This window comes from Urocitellus parryii, chromosome 5 (assembly GCF_045843805.1).
Source record: "Urocitellus parryii isolate mUroPar1 chromosome 5, mUroPar1.hap1, whole genome shotgun sequence".
NCBI lineage: Eukaryota > Metazoa > Chordata > Mammalia > Rodentia > Sciuridae > Urocitellus > Urocitellus parryii.
Window position 1 is genome coordinate 206,728,899 of NC_135535.1, and position 22,396 is coordinate 206,751,294.

Consider the following 22,396-nt stretch of genomic DNA (forward strand, 5'->3'; position numbering starts at 1 on the left):
ATGTTTTAATACTTTCTAGACAAAGAACAGTAAATCCCTAACAGAATGACAGGACTGATGTATCTGGACTCTGGTAGTAAATTCTAGGGCTATCACTATGGGGGCGGAAGATCAGGATGACTTTAGAATGTGTTGTTCAGGTTCTCTGCTGGCCCAGTTACCAGGGATCAGGGCTATTTTCCATCCTTGGTATACGAAGGACATTCTTCCCAGAAGGATCCGTATGGTAGGGCTTGCTGCCCGGAGGAAAACAGGCCACATCCTTTCTGAAGTTACAGTTCCCCAGTAATTCCAGTTTGAAACAGTCATTACACCACTTGGGCACATTTTGCGATGGCCAATCCCTCACCCTTTCAGGGCCTACCCAGGAAGGCGTGCAGATGTCATTCTCTGCCTGCCCTGCCAGTTTCCGCCTTTTCTGACCAGGCCTGGGGCTCCCATTGCTCCCCTGGTTTTGCATAGCTTTTAAATTGGTTGCCACTGCTGAGACTGACATATCTCAAGATGTGGGTAACGGAGCTGCTGCCTAGGCACTGTAACTCAGGAGGCTTTTGTCCTGTGTCCTCCATGAGGAAGAGCCACACAATCGCGTTCTGTTCTCGCATGCAGTCGCATTTTTAAAAAACTTCCCCGCATGCCTTGAAGACTGGTGCTTTGGCTTGTGAGCGTTTCTGGCCTCCGCTGTGGTGTTAAGCAGTGGACATCTTTGTTTCCAGGGAAAAGTTTTCATTTACCGGGGGAAAGAGTATGAACGCAGAGAAGACTTTGAAGCCCGACTACTGACTCAGTTTCCAAACGCAGAGAAAATGAAGACCACATCTCCACCAGGCGACGACATCAAAAACTCGGCTGGCCAGTGTATCCTTTAAGACACCCTGCTGACTCCGAGAGCAAGGGATGCCCGGGCGGTTGCAGGGCTGGGTGGCTCGGGCTTCTCTGCAGGCCAACATCCCTGCTGCCTGTTGATCCTTAACCCCCTTCCCCTCAGACATCCAGTGCTTCACGGTGAAGCCCAAACTCGATCTGCCCCCCAAGTTCCACCGCCCGGTATCCGAGCAGATTGTAAGGTGATTTTGCTCAGAGGATGGGAGATGGGAGTGGCTGTGGGGCCTTCCAGCTGATGACTCTGCCTTTTGAAGGGTGGATTTCAGCCAGCGTTGAGCACTCCCAGGTTCTTTCTGCCCTCTTGTAATTGCACAGGAAGCTCCTGATTCCCAGCTTCCACCCAGGGTGGGGAGGAGTGGCCCCAGCCTGAAGGGTACCATGCTGATTCCCCTCCCGAGGTTGGGGACAAGGAAAACTCTGAGGAGGGAGGCGGCCTCTGGTCGCTTGAGACCCATCAGGTGGGGAGACTTCCCTGTGGAGCACTTCAGCTGTGCCCAAGCCCAGTCCCACACCCCATCTGAGTGGAAATACGAGGCTGTGGCAAGAAAGAGACTCGAGCATTTGCTCCTGATTAAGCTCAAGATAAAAACCCTCCACCCATGAACCAGGATGGTGAGTGGTTTTTAAACCTCACTGTCCGAATTTGCGTGGGATGGTGCCTGGCAGTTTGAGTCGCCCCTGACGTAGCAGTGGTGCGGGAACATCTGCTTTTGCAGATGGCTCTTTGATGGGAAAAGTTTTCTTCTCTGTTGGATCCTCATTCCGGTGAAAACATTAGCCTCCTGGATGGCCTGAGGGTCCTCAGGATCTGCTTGTGTGGCATCCTCAAGTTTGGTGGTTTCTCCGAGCTCTCCTCCTTTCTTTGACCTTTCGTCAGCAGTAATGGATGTAAACCCAGACTCCGTGTGTTTGCAAGAGACTGTTTTCACAAGGCATGCATTTTAAGGTTTGCAATGTCTTTTCTCAGGGAGGGCCTTTAAGTAAATATAAAACTGTAGAGTCTCTCAGTTCCTTTAGACGTATTTCCGTGTAGGGGGAGAAAGAAGTCCCCCCGCCCCGCCTGGCATAGGCAAAGCCCACCCCTTGCCCACAGGAGGAAGGCAGGCACATACATTCCACGGGTGCCACTCTTTCAGATCTGCATTCTATGGATCTGAAACTAAATTATGGAGCATCTTTCTAAAAATAATGAATGCATCCATTTTTAACTATTTTAGAAAGTAATTAATTATTAAGTTATCAAATAACTTAATTGCTAAATTATTGAAGCAAATGATGAAACGATTTCTTAAATAATGAACACATACGTTGAAGACACAGCCCGGCCCCTCTGCTTCCCTTCCCTTTTCCCCACTTTACCTTCTCACTCTGACCCAGTATCCCTTCTCCCTGAGGGTTGGCAGGGACCCAGAGGTGCTGAAACCTGAAGTTCATTTTGCACCTGCCAGGGTTTACCTTCAGAGGCTGCTGGGCGAAGAGGCAGCAGGTCAAGGCGGCAGCCACTTCCTGGGATACAGCTAAGGCCAGATCCTGCATCTAAAAGTGAACGGGCTGTTTAAGGTTAATGTCTGAAGACACTTCTGTCTCTGCAGCTTTTACAGGGCGAACGAGGTCCAGAGATTCGAATATTCCAGGCCGATCCGGAAAGGAGAGAAAAACCCAGATAATGAATTTGCGGTAAAACAACACCACTGATTCTACCAACAACAGGAGTGCCCTGGAAGAGTGTGGCCTTGGGGCCGCCACGCCTCTGGGCAAAATGTGTGGGAATCCTATCCCCTCTCCCCTCCAAATGTAGCAAAGCCATCAGCATTTCACAAACAGGTCTTGAGGTTTCGGTGTATAGTAAGGTGCCTAACATGGGAAGGTGCGGGGCTTCCCTTGAGCCCAGCCCCTGTGCTGGAGCAGGTGCTGTATCTCTAGCTACAGTTGGGTGTGAGATGCCCAGTGCTGACAGGACCTCCTGCAGGTGACCTGGGGGTCAGCAGATGGGCTGAGTGTAGACGCAGATGCTGGCACACCAGGCAGTGTCCAGCCTGAACTTCACTATATCTCAGCAGCTGCAGAAGGATTTCTGCCTGGATGCTGCTGACACCAGGGGCCAGGTGATTCTCCGTGGTGGAGGCTGTCCTATGCATCGCAGACTGTTTAGCAGCATCCCTGACCCCTGCGCACCAGATGCCAGTATCACTTCCCCATTTGTGACAACCAATCCAAAAGTTGTTCCAGACATCACCAAATATTTGTCCCTTTTTGGAAACCATTGCATTGAAGTCATGGAAATATTAACACACATCCTTATTACAGCCTTTTAGAAATTATATGTACAAACTGATTTAATGAATTTCATTTTAAAAAAGCACCAGACAAGCCAGAATTTTCTTAAATGATAACATTTCTCCCTTGTTCATGGAAAACCTCCAGAAACCCATGTATGGGCCCATGTGGCATGAGGCTGCAGCCCTCGGGACTCTGGGAACACAGCACTGCAGGAGATGGCACTGCTCTAGTCTGCAGTCTGGTGGCCTCTGATGAGGGGGTCAAAGGTGCCTCTGCTCATGGCCCAGAGCAAAGCTCGGAGCTCTTTGTCAGGGCTGCCTTGGGACCTCCATTCTGTCTCCCTGCAGATCTTCCGGTTTCTTTCAATCATGTGATCCTCAAAAACATCTGAGTCTCCTCTGTCAACTCCTGGGAGCTCCCTGGGGGAGCCCCTCCAGCTAGGAGGCCCAAGCCCTTGTGTGTCAATAGGAGCTTGGAGTTGGGTGAACCCAAGACCTACAGTTCTAACACACTGGTGTCTAAGGACCAAGGCTCTTTTTCTTGCCTCAGGCCAGTGTCCTGAACGTCCTTGGTGACTGGTCGCTGCTGTATTTCTGTAACGGTGGGGGCCCAACCTTGGTACATCTAACCCAGACACCCATCTAAGGGGGCAGCTTTCTGAGCCGTCGACCTCCAGCCATCCTGCCATTGTGCATGTTGTGTCTGGGTTGCGGGTTTGTTGGCTTTTCCTCGCTCCGCTCCTCTCCCATCTGGAAGTGCATATATTCTTACACCATAAAGAAATAGACACAAGGAGTCCAGTGAATTGCCAAAATGCCAGCAACAGGGGAGCAGAGCTAGGAATAACCCAGGCTCCCGATGTCTTGAGCTATGCCAAGCCTCACAGGCTGGGCCTCTCCTGGATGGCCCTGAAAACCAACATGACCCCATTAGGTCCTCACGCAGGCATGCAGCCAGGAGCCCAGGGAAATGGGGCTTTGCTGTTTCCTGGGGAATTTGGCTTCTCAGGCCCCAGGGGCAGAGGCTGTGGAAGCCCAGCCAGGAGCAGGGCAAGGAGGCTCAGCGCCTTCAAACCTTGTAAGGGCTGAAGCTCCTGCCAGCAAGGGCCAGTGGAGGAGGAGACCCAGATGGCCACCCCTCCCAGGAGCGGAACTACAGAGAAGGTGCTGGAGGTGTGGTCTAGACAGGTTCTGAAATAGCAAGTGCTACCCTTCCAAGGCCAGTGCCTGAGAGGGTGACCACAGGGGGCCTGGCCTGTGTCTCTGAGGTCCCAACTAGGCCCTTGCTTTCCTTCTCCAGGAATCCCAGAGGTTTCCAAGATCCAGACAGCTTTCTGGAATTGTTGACATCCCATGATCCCATCTACATAAATCTAGGCCCTATTGGTAGGGCTGGGAATCTAACTCCGCGATAGAGCACATGCTTAGCATGCACAAGGCCTCTGGTTCCATTCTCAGCACAAATTAAAAAAAAAAAAAATAACAGGTCTCCATTGCTACTGGCAGAAGACTTGGTGCTCAGGATTCTGCCTTACAGGCTGGAATGGCAGAGGAGGGTCGCAAGCCAGGCAGGCTTGAGCAGGCGGAGGCCAGGGTTGCAGTTTGCCCTGAGTTGTGGCTCTGCAACCTGAAGGCAGCGTAGAATGATGCTTGACACCTTTTCCTGCAATCTGCAATGTCTACTTTACAAAGAGTACATTTCATAAAATGGCGTTTTTATTTAAAATGTATGTACACATTTTAAAAATGCAGAGAGTGGAAAGTCTTGAGTAATACACCAGAATGTTCAGGTTGTCATCTCTGCATTGTGAGTAACTTTCTCCCTTCCATTTTCATATTTTTATGTTTTCACAAAAATGTTCTAAAATACTAATTTTATTAGGATGTGAGAGGTCAGTTTTGATAAACCTAGCCTTCCTGAATGCATTAGCACCTTTGAATTTGTTTTAAACTCAAAGTACAGCTAATATGAAACTCATTTGGCACCATCCCAAATCTGTTTAAGAGGCCACACCAGTCTGAACTATTTACACCTCCCCATCTCCTACATTCTCTTTGCCAAATACCAGGGAGGTGGGCCCTCATGGATAGGAAACAGGATGCTTGGGTATGTGCTGTGTGGCTGTTAAGCAGAGCGTGGCTTATGAGGTGGCACTGCAACACACACCTGCCCTTCCTGCCCTGCCCTGCACATAGGCAGAACCTGCTGCTCTGGAAATCTCTGCCCAGGGGTCCTGTGAATCCCCATGAGGGCAGAGCCAGCCCCCGCCGATGGCCTCCTAACACAGGTTTTGTGTTCCTTTTGCAGAATATGTGGATCGAGAGGACCATATACACCACAGCCTATAAATTGCCTGGCATTTTAAGGTGGTTTGAAGTCAAATCTGTTTTCATGGTAAGAACAAACCCTGGAAGCCATCATCCCCTTCCCTTCCCAGCTAGGGTCGGATACATCCTCCTGGCAGGTTGCCCAAGGCAGACCCTGCAATGTAGGTGGCCCCGCTGCATGTTCCTCCGAGCGTCCATGACACCTCGCCCCATCCCACCCCCAGTATCTTAGTGGAAGAGCTGTGGAAACACCACCGAGAACTGGCTTTCTTTGTAAGAAAACCGGACCAAGATCTCATTTCTCCTCTCAGTATTTAATTTCAATCATAGCTGGGCTGTTTTGACAGTTCTTTCCCTTCCCTAAATGAAAAGTTTAAAACAAGTTCCAATTTACATAAACTTTTTACAAAATCTTTCTTCTTGATGGTTTTATTGCCATTTACATGACAAACAACTGAATTAATAGCACTCGCTCATTTCAAGTAAAAATAGCCTGAGAATAGACCCGGCCCCTACAGTTTTTAAAGGAAGGATGGTTCCCGTCTCGTTAACTAAACTCTGCCTGGCTTTGGGACAGCTTCATTTACATGAAACTCACATTTATGGTGAGCTATGGGACAGCCTCATTTACATGAAGCAGCAGATCTATTAACTGCATGGAAATGTCAGGGCTGTGGCAATGCCAGTTTAAAAGTGCCAGTTGAGAAATGTTTTTGTTCCTGTGTCTTCATGGGGCAGGATCCCAGCCCTGGGGTAGCACTTGCCCCCAGTTTGCAGTGAGTCCCCTGAAGCACCTGGTGGTTGGCTCTAGGACGAGGCTGCAACCTTCTGTCCACCATTCCCCTTTGGCCTGGCTGGCTTGAGCTCCAGGTCCTTCCATGAGCATTTGCCTGCTCTGACAGACCTCCCGCCCTGACCCAGGAGGCTGCCAGGATGCAACCCCGGCTTCCCGCTGGGCCTCCGAGGCTCTCTGCCTACCCTCTTGGGAGATACTGTCCCTTTCTGCTCTGGGACCTCCCATTCTATTCTCCAGACCTCTCAGGTAGATGGAGGGCTGTGCCGAGTGGGGTCAGGTGGTAAAAACTACAGCCCCTTCATGGGGTGTGTGGAGGTGGTAAGGTCCCCAGGGGACAGAGGAGCAGGCGCTAATCCTCTTGTGAGCCTCTGCCCGTGAGATCCTGGAGCCTGACCTTTTGTGAGGACACAGCTCCTCGGTCTGTGCTGGCCATTTTTAACAGATTAAAAGGGCTGGAAGCCAAATAATCCCAGAGCGGTGGGACTGGAACCCTGCTGCAGACCCCTTCCCCTGCCATGCCTCCGGGAACAGACCCTGTCCTCACAGGGGCAGCCCTAGCCTGTTTGACGAAGACAGGAAACGTTCTTTCTTGAGGTAAATGGGTTCAGTGACTGGGGATGAGCAGCCAGTTAAATGGCATCCTGCCCCAGAGGTCATGTTCCTAGGACGGGACATTCCACGGTCTGACACAGGTGAGGACGGCTTTCCTGAGAGTGCATGTGACGAGGGCCACCCTCAATAGTGTGCACATGGTCGACCACAGGTCCCTGTATTGGGTCACAGATGGGCACGTCGACCAGGCGCTGGCCTCTGTGGACCACTTCCTCTGCAGCCGCTGGATTGTCGTGCTGGAGTCTGGCAATCCCCACTTGTCCGTTCTCTGCCCTCTCTGCTTCCCCTTCCCCAGCCACCTCTCCTCACCCAAAAGGCGTTCCCGAGGCTGCAGCAAGAATGCTGGAGGCTCTGCTTAGCCATTTGCTGGGGACACCCCAGTCCCTGGACATGGCTGGGGCCCATCACACCTCCTTTGGGAGGATCACAGGGACTGAGGCCATCTGGACGTGGGTCCCATGGCCCAGCCTCAGTGGGAGAGCACAAGGCCTGGTAGTCGGTGTGGGCCGCATACCATGCTGCTCTTAGGGCACCTTCAGGTTCCGCCAGACACGGCTCCCGAGAAGGACAGAGGCGGAAGAGAGGGAAGCAAGCCCAGGAGGAGCTTGTCCCCTGCCTCCTGTGCGCACGGCTCCACTGCAGGCCTGACCTTCCAGATGAGACTGCGAGCGCTCATCTTCCACATGGGGGTGTGTGGAGGCCCCTCCATTGCCTTCCCAAACCAAAGGGGCCAGCAGGTTTCTAGAAGGGCAACTCTAGAACAAGCAGAGAGCTAGGACACGTTCAAGGTCTCCTTTGGGGTCGTGTTGAGGCACTGCCAGGGCTGAGTGTTTTCCCCAGATGACCACATGTGACCACAGCCGGGCAGCCTTGCTTTCTTTCCATAACAGTGATGATAGAATCCCCAGCTGCTCGTGCCTCGGCCACAAGCAACCGCACGTCCAGCCATCTCTTGTGAGATGGTGTAGGGGAGAGGAGGTAGCCTGCCCCACCAGGACACCATGCTCCTCTGGTGAGGCCCAGGCAGAGGATGTGGCCATGCCATGGTACCATCTTCTCTTCCTTGCAGGTGGAGATCAGCCCACTGGAGAATGCCATTGAGACCATGCAGCTGACGAATGACAAGATCAGCAGCATGGTGCAGCAGCACCTGGACGACCCCAGCCTGCCCGTCAACCCCCTGTCTATGCTCCTGAATGGCATCGTGGACCCTGCTGTCATGGGGGGCTTCACCAATTACGAGAAGGCATGTGGCATGCCCGGGGTCACCAGGACAGGCTGAGCCTTCCACTTTCCCCCAAGCCTGAAGACTAGCTGGCCTCACTGAGCTCCCTCAGCAGTGATGGTGCCGTGGCCAGGCACAGAGGCCGTCCCTGCAGGGGCTAGAATGTGTATCGTCTGACCCTTCATCCAAAAAGCTTGTTGACCTCTGATCTAGACCAGGAAAAACAGACAGTGCACTGCCAGAGAGCAGGAAAAGGTGGCACTCCCCTAATGCTCTGTATCCCTCAGGTTGTGTCCAGCCTGGGGCAGGTGCAGGGTGGGGACACAGGTGCAGCTGGCTGGGTGGTGTTCAATCTCCCCCAACTTGTCCAGGTGACCTAGATCAGCTGTGGCCTTGCTGGACTCTCAGCATTGGGGCATCACTGTGAATGGCCCATGGGCCATTTATTATCTCACCTTAACATTTTGCCTTGGGACTGGGGAAGGTGTGACAGAAGGTCTGGAGTGAGCCGGGGAGAGCAGGGTCGAGGATCTGTTGTGGCCTGGTGTGAGGTAGAGGTGCACACTTCCGTGTTGGAGGAGAGGTGCACTGAGGGCTGTCTGTCTCCACAGGCCTTCTTCACAGATCGCTACCTGCAGGAGCACCCCGAGTCCCTGGCTCAGATCGAGAAGCTCAAGGACCTGATTGCCTGGCAGGTAGAGTCTGCAGTGGTGGCCTGGCCCGCCTGGGGGGACGGGGGAACAGGTCTAGGCTCAGGTCTCCTGGGCCCCTTGCACACTGCCTGCCAGCATGGAGGACTTTCGACTGAGGTCAGGTGCCCCTGGGTAAGCCACCTGGGCTGCCATGATGGGCCCAACCCCGGGCTGCACTCATGAACTTGAACAGCCAGAAGATTCTCTTGCAAATGAACAAGGTCTCTTCCTCCCCCTGCTGAGTTATCCCAGCTGCTAGAAAAATCTCTCTCTGACATCAGCGGGGACTTAGAGGCACGAAGCCCTTTGCCACCGCCTGTCCCAGGGAAGCCTCTGCAGTCTTGGGAGCTGTAGCCGAAGCTGCAGCGCGCTCCGCTCCAAGGCAGGCTCTGGGCTGCGGGTGTCCTCCGTTTGGTTTTCCCAGGGGAGATTCTGCGTGGTATTTTGTTTCTGCTCATGCTCCTGAGGCCACCGAGCCCTTTTGGGAAGGCCATTGTCTTCAAGGTGGGTAACCTAACCCAGAGGGTGCTTCGTGTTCAGTTCCCAGGTGCCTGTGTGTCTCAGACCCTCCTGGCTCCGTGGCCCGGGGACATCCAGATTGCCTCTCGGGGAGCTGTGCCTCTCGGGGAGCTCCACCTCTCCTTGCCCTGTCACTTGGGTTGCCCACTCGTCATGTGGGAGGCGAGGAGGGGGCTGTCCCCATTGTCACCAGATGAGAACCCCACGTGCTGGGCTGAGGAAATGGAGGGGGGCCTGCCCCTCTTGGGCGGGGCGTCGTTCAGGCCACGTGGCTACGCTGGGGGTCCTGCGCTCCCTGCTGGGGCCTGAAGATGGTGCAGTTGACTGGGCAAGGCTGTTCCTCTGAGGAGACCGCTCCTGGGCATTTTCACCCTGACTGTCCCAGCAAGTCTCCTCTTCCTGGCTCTCTGACATCAGCACGTTGGCCAGGGAGACTCGTGGGGCTGTGAGGCTGAGCGGTTTCAGCCGAGTTAGAGGTCCGCCTGACCTGCATTCAGATGTATGGGCTGGACTTGTTTTCATAATCCTGATCATTTATATTTATATATGCACATCATATGTGTATTGATAAAGCATATAATCTGTGATAGATTCTACAAAATTCAAGATCTTAGCCATTTTTAAACGTACAGTTCAGTGCTGTTAAGGACCTTCACAACAGCGCTGAACTGTACGTTTTTCATCTTGCAAAACTGAAACTCTGTCCCCATCAAACAACCCTCCCTCCCCTCCCCCAGCCCTGGGTGCTCCTCATTCTGTTTCCTGCCTCCATGGGATTTGACAACTTTGGGAACTTCTCCTGAGTATGCTCCTTCAGCATCTGCCTCTTCATCTGGTTTGGCTCACTGGGCAGGATGGCTTCAAAGTCCATCCATGCTGTGGCCTGTGTCAGGATTTTCTTCCTTTGAGGGCTGAGCAATCTTCCGTTACATGGAAAGACCAGGATTTGTTTACCGATCATCTGTTGATAAACCTTTGGGTTATTTCTGCCTGTGGCTAGTGTAACTCACACTGCTGTGAATATGAGTGCACAGATACCTGTGCCGGTCCCTGCTTTCAATGCTTTGTGGCATCTATGAAAAACAAGAATTCATGGATCTTATAAAATTCTGTTTAATTTTTTTTGTGTCATTGCCAGATTTCCTTCAGGGAGTGTATCATTTTACATTCCCACCAGCTATGATGCATGGTCCTCATTTCTCCAAATCTTCACCAAGATTTGTTAATTTGTTTTCTTTTTTTATAATAGCCATTTTTATGGGTGTTCAGCTACACACACAGGATTATATTCAAAAGGAAATACTTAGACTCTGTCATAAATCTGTATGTGCCTTAAATCCGCTTGCCTGGGAAGTATTTTGTGGTCAGATCCCTCTGAGGTGACAGGAAGAGGAAGAGGCACTGGTGGCCAACGCTGGTTTCTTTGCATGAAATGTAAGCCTTCTGTGAGCAGTCTCCGTTAGTAAAAAGTGGGACTTAAAATTTCAAATGATTCCATTTTAGATGCCATAGAAACTAAAGGGTACAAAATTCAAAACTCCTCTGAATGCTATAACACAAAAAACTAGTTTGGTCTGCAAAAGTTCTATTGATTTTTTCCCCCCGTAAGCTTTTACAGCAAATTGGATTTTAAGAGTTTCAAGTCCTACAGAGGAAAATAATTTGTTCCCTAGAGAGCAACTTTATGTCAGCCCTCTGTCATCACCCCTAATAACTGTATTAAAGGATGAATTCTAAAGCAGCTCACAGGAAAGTTGAAAGAATTCGTTTTCTAGCAACTTCATTAAATCAAAGAGTGAAGAAAAATACATATTCAAAACATTACCTGTGATTTTGCTCTCATTTGCAAATGTTTTGAAAAGGCATATCTTAATATCAGTAATTGAGTCATGTGTTCATTAAAAATAAGAACTTTGGGGTTATCAGGATCTTTGTTCTCTTTTTGTTTGTTAGTGCATTTGGTTTGGGTTTTTCCTGAAGCTCTGGCAGGTGGAGCAGGGCTGTCCTCCTGGGAGCCCTGGGACTCATTTGCCCAGTTTCCATTGCTGATGTACAAGCTCATCTCCGAGGCCCACAGGGAATCCTGGCCAGTCGGCCTCAGGGGCTCCTGCTGACTGTCTCTAAAGCAGAGGACGGTGCTGGCTGCTCCTTACCACACAAGAGGCAGGGCTACCTGCAGTCTCTTCCAGGTTTGCAGCAGAAGTCCTGAGCCACTTCTTCAAAGGCATAGCTCTGTATTCCCATGAACACACCTGTCATTGCTCAGTGTCCAGAGATGAATCTGGACACTCTTATATGAAACTGCTATATGTGCACATATTGCTCCTTTGAAATGTATGGAAGAAGAGAGACCAAACTCCCTCATCATCCCCAGGCCCAGTGCTCATGGAGCACTGAGCAGGGCTTTTAGGTATTCTGTGCTGCCGGCAAGGCTGGCATCTATGCAGGGAACACACGAGACCAAACTAATTGCAGCACACTCGTTAGGAGGCCAGCCTTGAGAGTAGACTGTCAGCTCACTTGGAACATCTGGAGGTATGACTTTGGGACCATACTCTCTGCTCTCTGAGTTCTGGGAACCCCTGGAGAAATGCAGATTCCAGGTTCACCTGCAACAGGTCATGACTCTAAGATATTTTGTAGGCTGAGCACTTAAGTGTCTCTAAAGACCATTTCAAGTCGGTGTCCGTGTCTTCTCTGTGTCGATGAAGCACTTCATATGTTGGAGGGTATAGGCACAGGACAGTTTTCTGTTTTCTTTCATTTAGAATCACATCACAGTTTCAGTTCAGCCCCAGATACTCAGACCCCGGGGACCATATCCTACCCTCTAGGAAGGTCTTTTCCGGTCACTGTCACCGATTGTTGAGAACCATGAATTCTTGCACATTGTAAGTTTTGCCACCAAATTGCAGTTCAGGTGGTCCCAGCGCCCAACCAAGTATCCTCAGCTCTACTCCAGCAAGCGGCTCCTGTGATGTAAAGAATCTGACCAATTAGGAGTTTTATCATGCCGACAGAACACAGCAAAACACAGAAATGATTAGATTGCATCTTTCACACTTAAGAAAGGCCATTCTAAATAAAAAATGCTTTCCGTATCTAGGATGGCTGTGCTTTCTCCTTGAGGTGGCCTTCCGGCACACGTTTGCCTCTGCACCCTGATGGATACATTCACTGTGCCACCAAAGTGGTCTCAGCCTGCCTTTGTCATCTCCCAAGGCAGAGCTCAGGAAGCAGAAGGAGTACAGTGAGCACTTTCTGCTGCTGGTCCTGAATAAACTGTGGCTGGCCCCAGGGAGGCTGCCATCTGCGTGAGGAATTCACATGGAATATTAAAACGTCCCATCTATTTTAGAGTCTCACCTGCACACCGTCCTTTCCGTGCTAACTGGCCAGAAAGGGATATCTGGCCTGTGCCCTGGGTTTAGGCCCAACTGTCAGCAAAACCAACTTCTGTGCCAGTGCAGCCCCGGAGCAGGCTGGGCACGCTGGAACAAGGTGGGGGTTCACTCGTTCCCCCTTTCCTGGATACCAAGAGAGGCAGCAGCTGCGGGCTAAAAATGGCAACCCAATACATTTCATGCGTTGATTCATCTTGATAGGGTGTCTTGAATTTGTTCACATGAAATTCAATTGTGTACTTATTATCCCTCTTACTAATAAATCTGCTGGTACAGGGAGGTCTTCTGTCATATTAGGAAATCTGTTTTTAATCAGTTTTTTGATTTAATTGTAATTATTAAGAGGAAGCCTCTTAGTTTGATTGCATTGAAGAATGTCTAATTCCCAGTCCAGGCACCGGGCGGGAGCAGCGGCCAGGGACAAAAAGGGAGGCTGTTCCCGGGTTTACCTCCACCAGAGCAACTCTGGGGTCTCTGCAGCTGGAAGAATGAAATGTCTCTTGTGACGCTTCTAAAGGTCAGCGTCATCTCCCCGCTTGGAAGTGAAGTGTTGGCGTGGATATCTTGTGACAGCAGTGTCGGCAGAGAAGGGATTATTTTTAGTTTTAAGGAAGGATGAATTTAGTTTTCCTTTCCAAACAAGAATATCCTTCAGGACTATAGATCACACATAATTAGATTTTTGTGTTTTGGAGTAAGGTTCTCAATTGCCTATAAAGGCGATATTCTTACCTTAAAAATGTGTGTGCTCTAACATGACCCTTTGCCGACAGAACAAGTTACATCTAAACATTCAAAACCCCAGGAAGGTGAATGGGGAAGTCTGTTCTGGGAGTGGTGGGCCTCAGCATTCAGGAGCCCACTGGACACCTCCGGTGGGGACCCCAGGGCTTTCCATTTGAAAATCCGTCTTTGGGGGAAGTGGCCTGCTGGCAAGGAACCAGTCACTTTGATCTGGAAGCCAGCAGGCGCCTTTCAGCCGGCTCCACTCTCCGCTGGGGTGCATTGCTCTCTCTAGACCATTAACCAAGAAATAAGGAGAGAACGAACGTCGCCTTCTGTGTTTTTCAGATTCCATTTTTGGCCGAAGGGATCAGGATTCATGGAGACAAAGTCACAGAGGCACTGAGGCCGTTTCATGAGAGAATGGAAGCCTGTTTCAAGCAGCTGAAAGAAAAAGTGGAAAAGCAGTATGGCGTCCGCACCATGGTAAGTGGGCCAGGTCTCAGGAGAAGGGCTGTCTGGCTGTGATGGGCTTGGGGCACAGGACAGGAGCAGGTGATGCCCACAGAGGTGGTGGATTGGAGGGATCCCGCTCAGCCCCTTGGCCCATTAGTTGGCCACCCAGCAACCTCCCTTCAATAGCTGGAAATGTCAGTGTGAGGCAGAACTCCTGGACTTGCTTGACCTCCAGATGCCCTGTTTACCTGCTCTAAACACCATCCACCTTGGTGTCCAGGAGCCAGGGAGAAGTTTCACAGAGGCCATGTGGCTTGGCTGGCTGACAGAGCCCATTCCCACAGGCACAGGACACACAGGACTAACTAACCCTCGGGGCAACAGTACTCATGACATCTCAAAGCACTGGTGGAGCTACCCAGTCCAAGGTCAAACCCTTGACCTTAGCCATGAAGGCAAAAGTGGTAGACTACTGATGTTTGAAATTATCGCCAAGACTCACTTATGGGAGGAATGGAAATGACCCAGGCCGAGAAGGAGGCAGGGATTGAATGGCAGGCCAAGGGACGCAGGCACGCCTTGGGCAGAAGAGAAATCAAGGGCAGCAGCTGGGAAATCACTCTGCCTCTAAGAGCCTGGGCAGTTGGGGGCAGGAGACTGCTGTGATGGGGGCCGAAAAGCACTTTTGTGATGAGTTCATAAAAGGGGCTGGGGTCAGGAGCGCAATATAAGAGCAGTTGAGGTTTGATGCAAAAAAAAAAAAAAACTGTGCGGTTTCATTTCTGTAGATGAGCCCCTGCCGGGCATGACTGAGCCCTGCGTCTTCAAGCCAGGGCCTGATGCTCAACAGATGAGAGTGTTCTTATTCCTGGGCCCAACAGGGTTTGAGCCTGTGAGCCAACAATGACACACACTGCAGGTTTGGCTCTGAAAACCCAGCAGGTGGGAAGCTGGGACTGACAGGCCAGCGGGCGCCCCCGCAGGTAAACAGGCTTGGAAACCAGGGCTCTCCGCAGTGCTGGAGGACCCTTCCTGCAAGTCAGAATCCTTGAGTAGTGCTTGATAGCTTGGGAGCTGGCAGCTCCTTACAATCAGAGTGGAGTGGCAAGGAGAGTTTCAGAGTGCGTCAGAAGGCAGCTCTTTCGAAATTTGATGCCACTTTTAATTCTTTCTAAGAAATAAACACTTGTGTCTTCTCAAAGTTTCTTACCAAGTGAAAAGCCTCCCGTTTCATCAACCGTTTTATGCATATTTCAAAACTACAGAAAAGTGTCGAACTCACCATGCACTTTCCATACCTCTGTCTCTGCAGTCACCATTATCTCTGAGTGAGCTTGCTATAGGTCACAGTGGGGAAGAGCAAGAGTAGGAGGCCAGGGTGATGTGCAGATAAACTGGCTCCCTACCTGAGGACAGGTGTCCTCTGCTCCAGGCAGCTGCCCTTAGCTGAAGGTTAGTGATTCCCACCACACTCAGTCAACATCCTCCTCACCAAACCTTCCCTCTGTGGGGCAACCAGGGTCCCTGATGCTTGCTGGGAGTGGGGATCCAGGGCAGAATTTAGGGAGTGCTTCCCTCCCTTAGGTACTGTGACCCTAGGAGCTGCCTTCCTGGGCCCCGGGCCCTGGGTCTCCAGAGGATAACCTGCAGCCAGCCTTCTCTGAGCAGGCAAAGAGTCAGGCCCGTGGCCTGTCATTCACTGAGAAATTCAACAATAAAAGCAATTTGGAATGTGTCCTTCCTGTCTTAGCTGGCTTTGAAGCTTGCAAGCAACTCAGAAAACAATATGGTACCATCCTGCTTCCAAAAGGATGGATTTAAAAATTTAAAAAAAAAAAAAACAAAGAAAGCACATAAACCATTCTGTCAATTTTTGTGAGCCAGCCTAAGCCTCAGGAAGAGATTTGGACACCCTCTGACTCATAATACACTGGCCTCTGGCCCCCTCGCTTTGGCCTTCACCTAGCCAGTCCTGGGGCTCTAAGTGGCCACCATTCTGAGGATGAGCCACAGGCCCAGGGGCCGGGGGAAGAATGCCAGCAGCTTTCAGCACTGGGTAGGGCCCAGGTTTGCCTTTGTGCCAGTGAAAACTTCTGCATTTCTCATCCTGTCCTCTGCCTCTGCCTTCAAATCTGGTGCAGGGGACCTTGCCAGTCTCCTCCCTCTCTCCACCTGCTCAGCTTCATCCCCCTGCTCACCTTAACCACCACAGGGGGCAGGTGCCACTTAGAACCTCCAGACCCATCTCTCCAGCCTCCTCCTACAAACCCACCATGGAGGCCTCCAGGCGGCCCTGTTGTCCCCTCCCCGGCCTGGCCGCCAGCACACGTTTCCCAGTAAGTCAGAACCCCCAGACCAGCTCTAGTGGCATCACTACTAGAGTGATGCTGGGGTGCCCCCACTGCCTTTGCATCACAGACCCCTGGCCTGGCCCCTGCCTCCCCTCCCAGGGACCAGCATGTCACCCTCTGGGACTAGCCCAAGCTCAGAGTTGAGTAACATGTGGAAAGAAGCATTTTCAGGAAACCATGAAATATGCCTGCTTCTCTGGAAGCACTGGTCACCTTGATTAAATTCTGCCAATGCACCCCCTCCCCAGTCCATGACTCAGTGGGCAGTTAGCTCCTGTGGTCAGGTTGGATATTCCAGTCCTGCTGGGAGGTAACCATGCAGAACTCAGAGGCACTGGGCAGGGCCAGAGGGTGGCTCCTGCCAAGACAGCTGAAATGAGTGGTTGCTTCAGACCAGATAGCGCCAGCAGCAAGGACGAGGCGGTGGCTGCCACTTGTGCTGGGCCACCAGCCTCCAGCCGCACCATCCATCGATCCTCACCCTGCTGGAGGTGGGAGGATGATTCCCTTGGTGCTCAGGAGGACACTGAGGCTCACAGGGCTTCTTTATTTTATGCAAGGTCATGCTGTCAGTGCCAGAGTCACAAGTCCACCCTGTTCCGGTTCCCCCACTCCCGGGACCTGCAGATAGCAGCCCACTCGTGTTGTCCTGGCCCTGGAGCTTCACCTGTCAGAACCGGGCGAGGCTCCAATCACTTCAGATGAGTCAAATGAAAGTCCTTTTCCCCATTTTCTAGAGTCTCTGCTCAATCAAGAAGACATTGTGAAGCAAGTGACCTAGTAAAGCCACAGCTACCCTGTGGGGTGCCACAAGTGTGGGAAACGAGGAGTGGCCCCCCCCTGCCCCGTCCTCCCTCATTTATCCATTGCCGTGCGTGCTCACATCCCAACAGGCTCCAGGTCACCTTCCAAGGGCATGGCCAGCCCTTGGTGGTTGGTGGTGGGAGGTTCCAGGCTGCCTTCGGACCCTCCCGAGAGCCAGGTTGGGCTGTCCCCACTGGGTGCCTCCACCTCCTGGCCTCTGACTGACCACCACCTGCCCACTGCCCAGGTCCTTGTGGCCACTGTGAAGACCACTTCCCTAGTGATGTGTCAGCTGGTGTGTGGGTGCTCCCGGCAGTGGGGCTGCTGGCCAGCGCCCCAGGACGAGTCCCCGACTTCAGCTCAGCAGCATCTCCCGGGCACTGCTCCCCTTGTCCAGCAGGTGCCACAGAGACTCACCTGGGTCTGTGGCCGCTGGCTCTTCCTTCTCCCCACCTGCATCCAAGGGGACCGTTGGAAGTCAAGGCAGAGCGTGTTCCAGGGCAGGCAGGAAGGCCGCTGCTGCACAGTCATGGGGTGGCCGTGGGTGTCCCGAAGCCACCTTCTCAAGCCCACCCACCCCTGCACCTGTGGAAGAAGTGGCCAGAGAAAGACCTCGGCTGACAGCCAATCTCACTCAAATGTGAAGAGGGTCACGGCCTGGAGATGGCAGAGAGAAGAGGCAAGGGCCTGGTGGGCGGGATGGTGCCCGGGCGACCAGTGAGTGCCCCCGTAGACCTGGAGTAGCCGACAGAGCTCTTTCCTGGATCATTGGGAATAGCAAGGACACAAAACCAGTCTCTGGGTCCAGCCAAGAGGCTGAGGGGGAAAGCCTCCAGGGACAGAGGAGCCGGGGGGACTACAGAAAGGCTGTGAAAAGGAGGGGTGACGGCTCCGAGCCCCCAGGTTGAGTAGGGGAACCTTTTCACCTTGGGAATAATCTACAGGTACTGTTCCGAGTTTCCACATAGAGACTGATCGGTTACAAGGGACGTCTCCATGGAGATGTCCACGGGCTCCATCATGGGGCTAGTGCAGAAGGCTCTCTGTTGCCACATTCTAGCTGCAGCCACTTTGGACCAGTGGTGGTCAGACTGTGGCCTGCAGCCTGCTCTTGTGAGTCCGGCTCTGTTGGCACAGGCCACACTCATCTCTGTCTCCTTTGCGGCTGCCTTCGTGCCGTCATGGCCGAGTGCACTGGCTTTGATAGAGGCCTTGGGGCTGCACACCCTGAGCACTTGTTATCTGGTCCTTTAAGGAAACGTTAGCCACGTCCTACCCTCTTGTAGTTCTGAACTTTTTGCTGTTGGGAAGGAGCTTTAAAGTCAAATCATATTTTATTTGGAATCACATGTTGAGAAACAGACCCAGCCTTCCCTCCTGAGGGCCAGAACCAGGGTCCAGCCCAGGTCACCTGTAAGTGGCGAGCTGAACGAGGTGTGGCATGGGCAGGGTGGCAGGCTGAAGTGGCAGGAGGACATGGCCTCCAGGAGAGTGGCTCCCGTGTCCTCGGGTTGAAGTGCTTGTGCAGCAGCTGCAGCCCCAGATGTGCCAACGTCTGGCTCAGGATGCAGGTACACGAGCCCTTCCTGGCTCATCAGAGGTGGGCACATGCTGTGCTCAGTGACGCCGGGTTCTTTCTGTGCTGAACAAGATGCCAAGGGGGTGCACAATTCCACGCAGAGACCGTCTTCCCAGAGCGTCCGTCCTCTGCTTAGCCAGGAGGAGGAGCCTCCGCAACTCAGGCCCTGGCTTCCTCTAATTCCTGCCCCATCTCTCACGGGAGGAAGTCCACCTTGGAGCCCGAGGCAGGAGCCTCTTTCTGTAGCTAGAGAAGTCCAGTGTGGACATGCAGAGATGTGCCGAGTTCACCCAGAGACCCGCCGTTCTTTAATCTGGTGTCTCTAGAGGCTTCACTTTCTGCTCTGTGCCTTCTGTGGAGCAGGTTGGTACATCTCCGACTCAGGAGTTTAAAACGGAAAGACCAAGAATGTTCTCTCTGGTATTTTTCACGTTGGGTCAGTTTTCAGATAATCATTACTTTCCTCCCCAGTTCAGAACAGGCCCTTGGGGTCCAGAGGCCACGCAGCTGTCTGGCCGTGGCAGGCCCGGGCGTCTCACACCTCCCTCTCTGTCCCTCTCAGCCCTCGAGTCTGGACGACAGAAGAGGCAGCCGTCCCCGGTCCATGGTGCGGTCCTTCACCATGCCCTCCTCCTCGCGGCCCCTGTCCGTGGCGTCCGTCTCTTCGCTCTCTTCCGACAGCACCCCCTCCAGGCCGGGCTCCGACGGGTGAGTGCGCAGCAGGGGCCACCAGCCCCCGGGTGTTTATCACACGGAGGACTTCTGCTCAGTGGGTTCTCTCTTTGAAACAGCCCCTCGGGACACTATGGCCATCGTGCCAACGTGGCTCTCAGGGTCTTGTGCTGGTTGGGAAGGGGTCCTCACTTCAGCTGGCCCTTGGGGCAGGGTTCCCATCGAACCTCAGACCGTCAGTGGGTGGCGTCCTCCTGGGCCAGCCTCGGGAGCAGCGTGCTGCCGCAGTGTGCGGGCCCTCTTCATCTCACGCTCACCTCCAGGTCCTCCCGGGGCCCGGCTGGTGTGGTCCAGCCTGGAGCAGCCTCCGCTTGCCCACCAAGCTGGCTGGCACTCGGTGAGGCTCACATGACAAGTGGCGTGTAGCCTCCCTTTATTTTGGAGAGAAGAATTTTATAGATTCACTTTTGTTTCTGATGAGTTTATTTTAAAGGGAAGTGCAGCTGGGCGGGGAGGTGCACACCTGAAATCCCATGGCTCTGGAGGCTGAGGCAGGAGTATCTCAGTTCAAAGGCAGCCTCAGCAACTTAGCTAGGAGCTAAGCAACTCAGTGAGACCCTGTCTCTAAATAAAATACAAAATAGGGCTGGGATGTGGCTAAGTGGTCGAGTACCCCTGAGTTCAATCCCCGGTACAAAAAGAAAAAAAGTGTGTCGGGGGCGAATACTGTTTAAGTTGAATACTTCTGAGAATGATCATCTGTCTGTCCTGTACTTTCCAGGACTGTTCTGGAAAATAGGAAGCATATTATCCTTTGTTTTCCCAATTTATTTTATGGTGGTAGACACCATAAAACTACCAGTGTCACCATGTTGAGGTTAAGTGGCATCAAGTGCACTCACATTATTGACAGCTGTCACTACCACCCACCTCTAGAACTTTCATCTCATGAAACTGAAACTGTATCCTTAACTAAGACTCCTTTTCCACCCTTCCCCTTCCCCGGCAGCAGCTACTAACACACGAGTGGCATGATGAGCCACGTTCTTTCTGCAGACCTCGGGGGAGACCGATTCTTGCTTCAGAGAGCACAGAGTAACCAAGAGGGAACGTGAACCTACTAATGAGATTAGTTAATAGCACTGAGCACACACTGTGGCTTCTGAATTACCTCAGATTACTGCAAAGACCTCAATGATGATCTTTTTGTGTGTTTTTGAGGAGAAACCATGTAGTTTGCAACCAGTCACCCTACCCAGCACAGCCTCCCTTCCCCTGCCCACATACGCTTCCAGAGAATCCCAAGGGACACGGCTCAACCTTAAGTGTTCTTTGTTGCCAATGATTAATGTGCCCAGGGGAGAATTCCAAGCTATACCCACATTTTTTCTGAACAATAATTTTTATCAGTCAGAGTCTGATATTTATAAGGCCAAAGCCATATGGAAATTCTCAATTTAGAGAGGTTTAAATCTTGTGTGCCTGTCACTTAGAACAAGACTGATACAGAAATTAAATGCAGCTGATCTTCCGGAGAATCTCCAGGCTAGTCTGTATTTCTGAGCGCTCAGGGTGAGGTAGGTAATGGCTGTGGAGTTTTAGATGAGAAGGGTGCATTCAACGGGCTCCACCCCAGCCTGCATTTGTTTAACCTTGAACTCATCTTTATTAGAGTCCAGATTTCTGTTCATTCTTGGAATTACCATCTAACTAATATGGCGAAAATGAGGTTTGGTCTCAAGTGGCACAGGTTCCATGCAGAATAAAGCTCTCCCTGCCAGCAATTGCTTCTCATAATATGGAAAAACTAAAACCACCTGTCTTTCTCTCGTTTTTTTTTTTTTTTTTTTGCGTATGTGTGTGTGTACCATTGGAACTGCACAGCATAGTTCTGTTTCCTTGGCAGGAAGATGTCCACTATCCTTTCGTGCTCATTTAAGTGTCTCAAGTTCTGCAAAACCTGGAACAAAATTGTGAAGATTTTGGTGTTGCTTAAATTGTATTAGATATCATATGTAACACCAATAGCTGTGGATTTATTGGTTAATATGTATCCTGCTGCAAAGCCAGGGGTCTCAAAATGCTTTCAGGATTAAAGTCAATGTTGGTATATTTCACCAAACATTTTTAATTCTTTAAACTTTTTATTATGGAATATATTCAGACATATACAAAGCAGGCAGAATAGTATAATGAGGCCCCACCCCCCCCCATCAGCCAGCCTCAACAATTACCCACCCCTGCACTCTCTTGTTCTCATCTGGACCTACCCATTCCCACCGTATACTTGATTTTGCAGTAAATTTCAAAGATCATATTTCATTCACAGACATTCCAATTTGAAGTTCTAAAAGGTAAGGACTCTTTTTTACCAAATATAACTATGTCACTTCATGACCACACAGAACATTAACAGGAATTCCATATTATCAGGAAACAGTGTTCATTTCTCGTTGTCTTAAACATATTTTTTGAAATAAGAGCAAAGTAGGTCCTTAACTTGCATTTGGTTGCTATTAACCGTTTATGTCTCTCTTAATCCACTTAAATTTTTTTCTTCCTTATAATTTACTCGTTGAAGGGTCAAGGTGCCACATCCTATTGTGTCCCTTAGCTGGTTGCGTGCCCTGCAGGGCTGTGTGACATGTATCTGTGTCCTCCACTTTCCTGCATGCTGGACCAGAGGGCTTCACAGCGCACGTTCTTCCATTCAGCACATCAGAGCAGGTTTCTCTGTTTGGGTGATGTTAACAGCGACAGTCAACAACAGGCCAACGCCACTCCTGTTAGACACACCTTTCAACAGACCCTACTGCATAGCCCTGTCAGGAGGGAAGGTCGAGATGCAGGAGGTGTGATTCTTGCTCTCTGCCTCTGCATCTGTGTCTTCAGTGGACTTTAAATGCAGTTTTGTGAGTGCCCGTCGGAGGGTTGCTTTCCAAGGGTCACATTCCACGTGGGGGAGCCAGGCTGGGATTGCTGCCGTGGCTTTGTTCCAACTGTCCCTGATCAGAATAAGTTTAAGAGAAAGCACAACTAAGACAAAACAGTGACCAGCTTTCTCAGTGCCC

The 22,396-nt window shown here is 51.5% G+C and overlaps 1 protein-coding gene across 2 annotated transcripts in view; it reads left to right on the forward strand.

The window, feature by feature from the left end:
• The window catches only part of Dock1 (dedicator of cytokinesis 1), a 441,986-nt gene that overhangs the window by 407,354 nt on the left and 12,236 nt on the right, over positions 1 to 22,396 (forward strand). For both annotated transcript variants that reach the window (XM_026384205.2, XM_026384206.2), the window contains exons 41-48: positions 717 to 858; positions 989 to 1,067; positions 2,478 to 2,562; positions 5,473 to 5,559; positions 7,970 to 8,146; positions 8,737 to 8,820; positions 13,812 to 13,949; positions 19,216 to 19,361. In XM_026384205.2, coding sequence (XP_026239990.1) covers positions 717 to 858; positions 989 to 1,067; positions 2,478 to 2,562; positions 5,473 to 5,559; positions 7,970 to 8,146; positions 8,737 to 8,820; positions 13,812 to 13,949; positions 19,216 to 19,361 — 938 coding nt within the window. The remainder of the gene's footprint in view (positions 1 to 716; positions 859 to 988; positions 1,068 to 2,477; positions 2,563 to 5,472; positions 5,560 to 7,969; positions 8,147 to 8,736; positions 8,821 to 13,811; positions 13,950 to 19,215; positions 19,362 to 22,396) is intronic.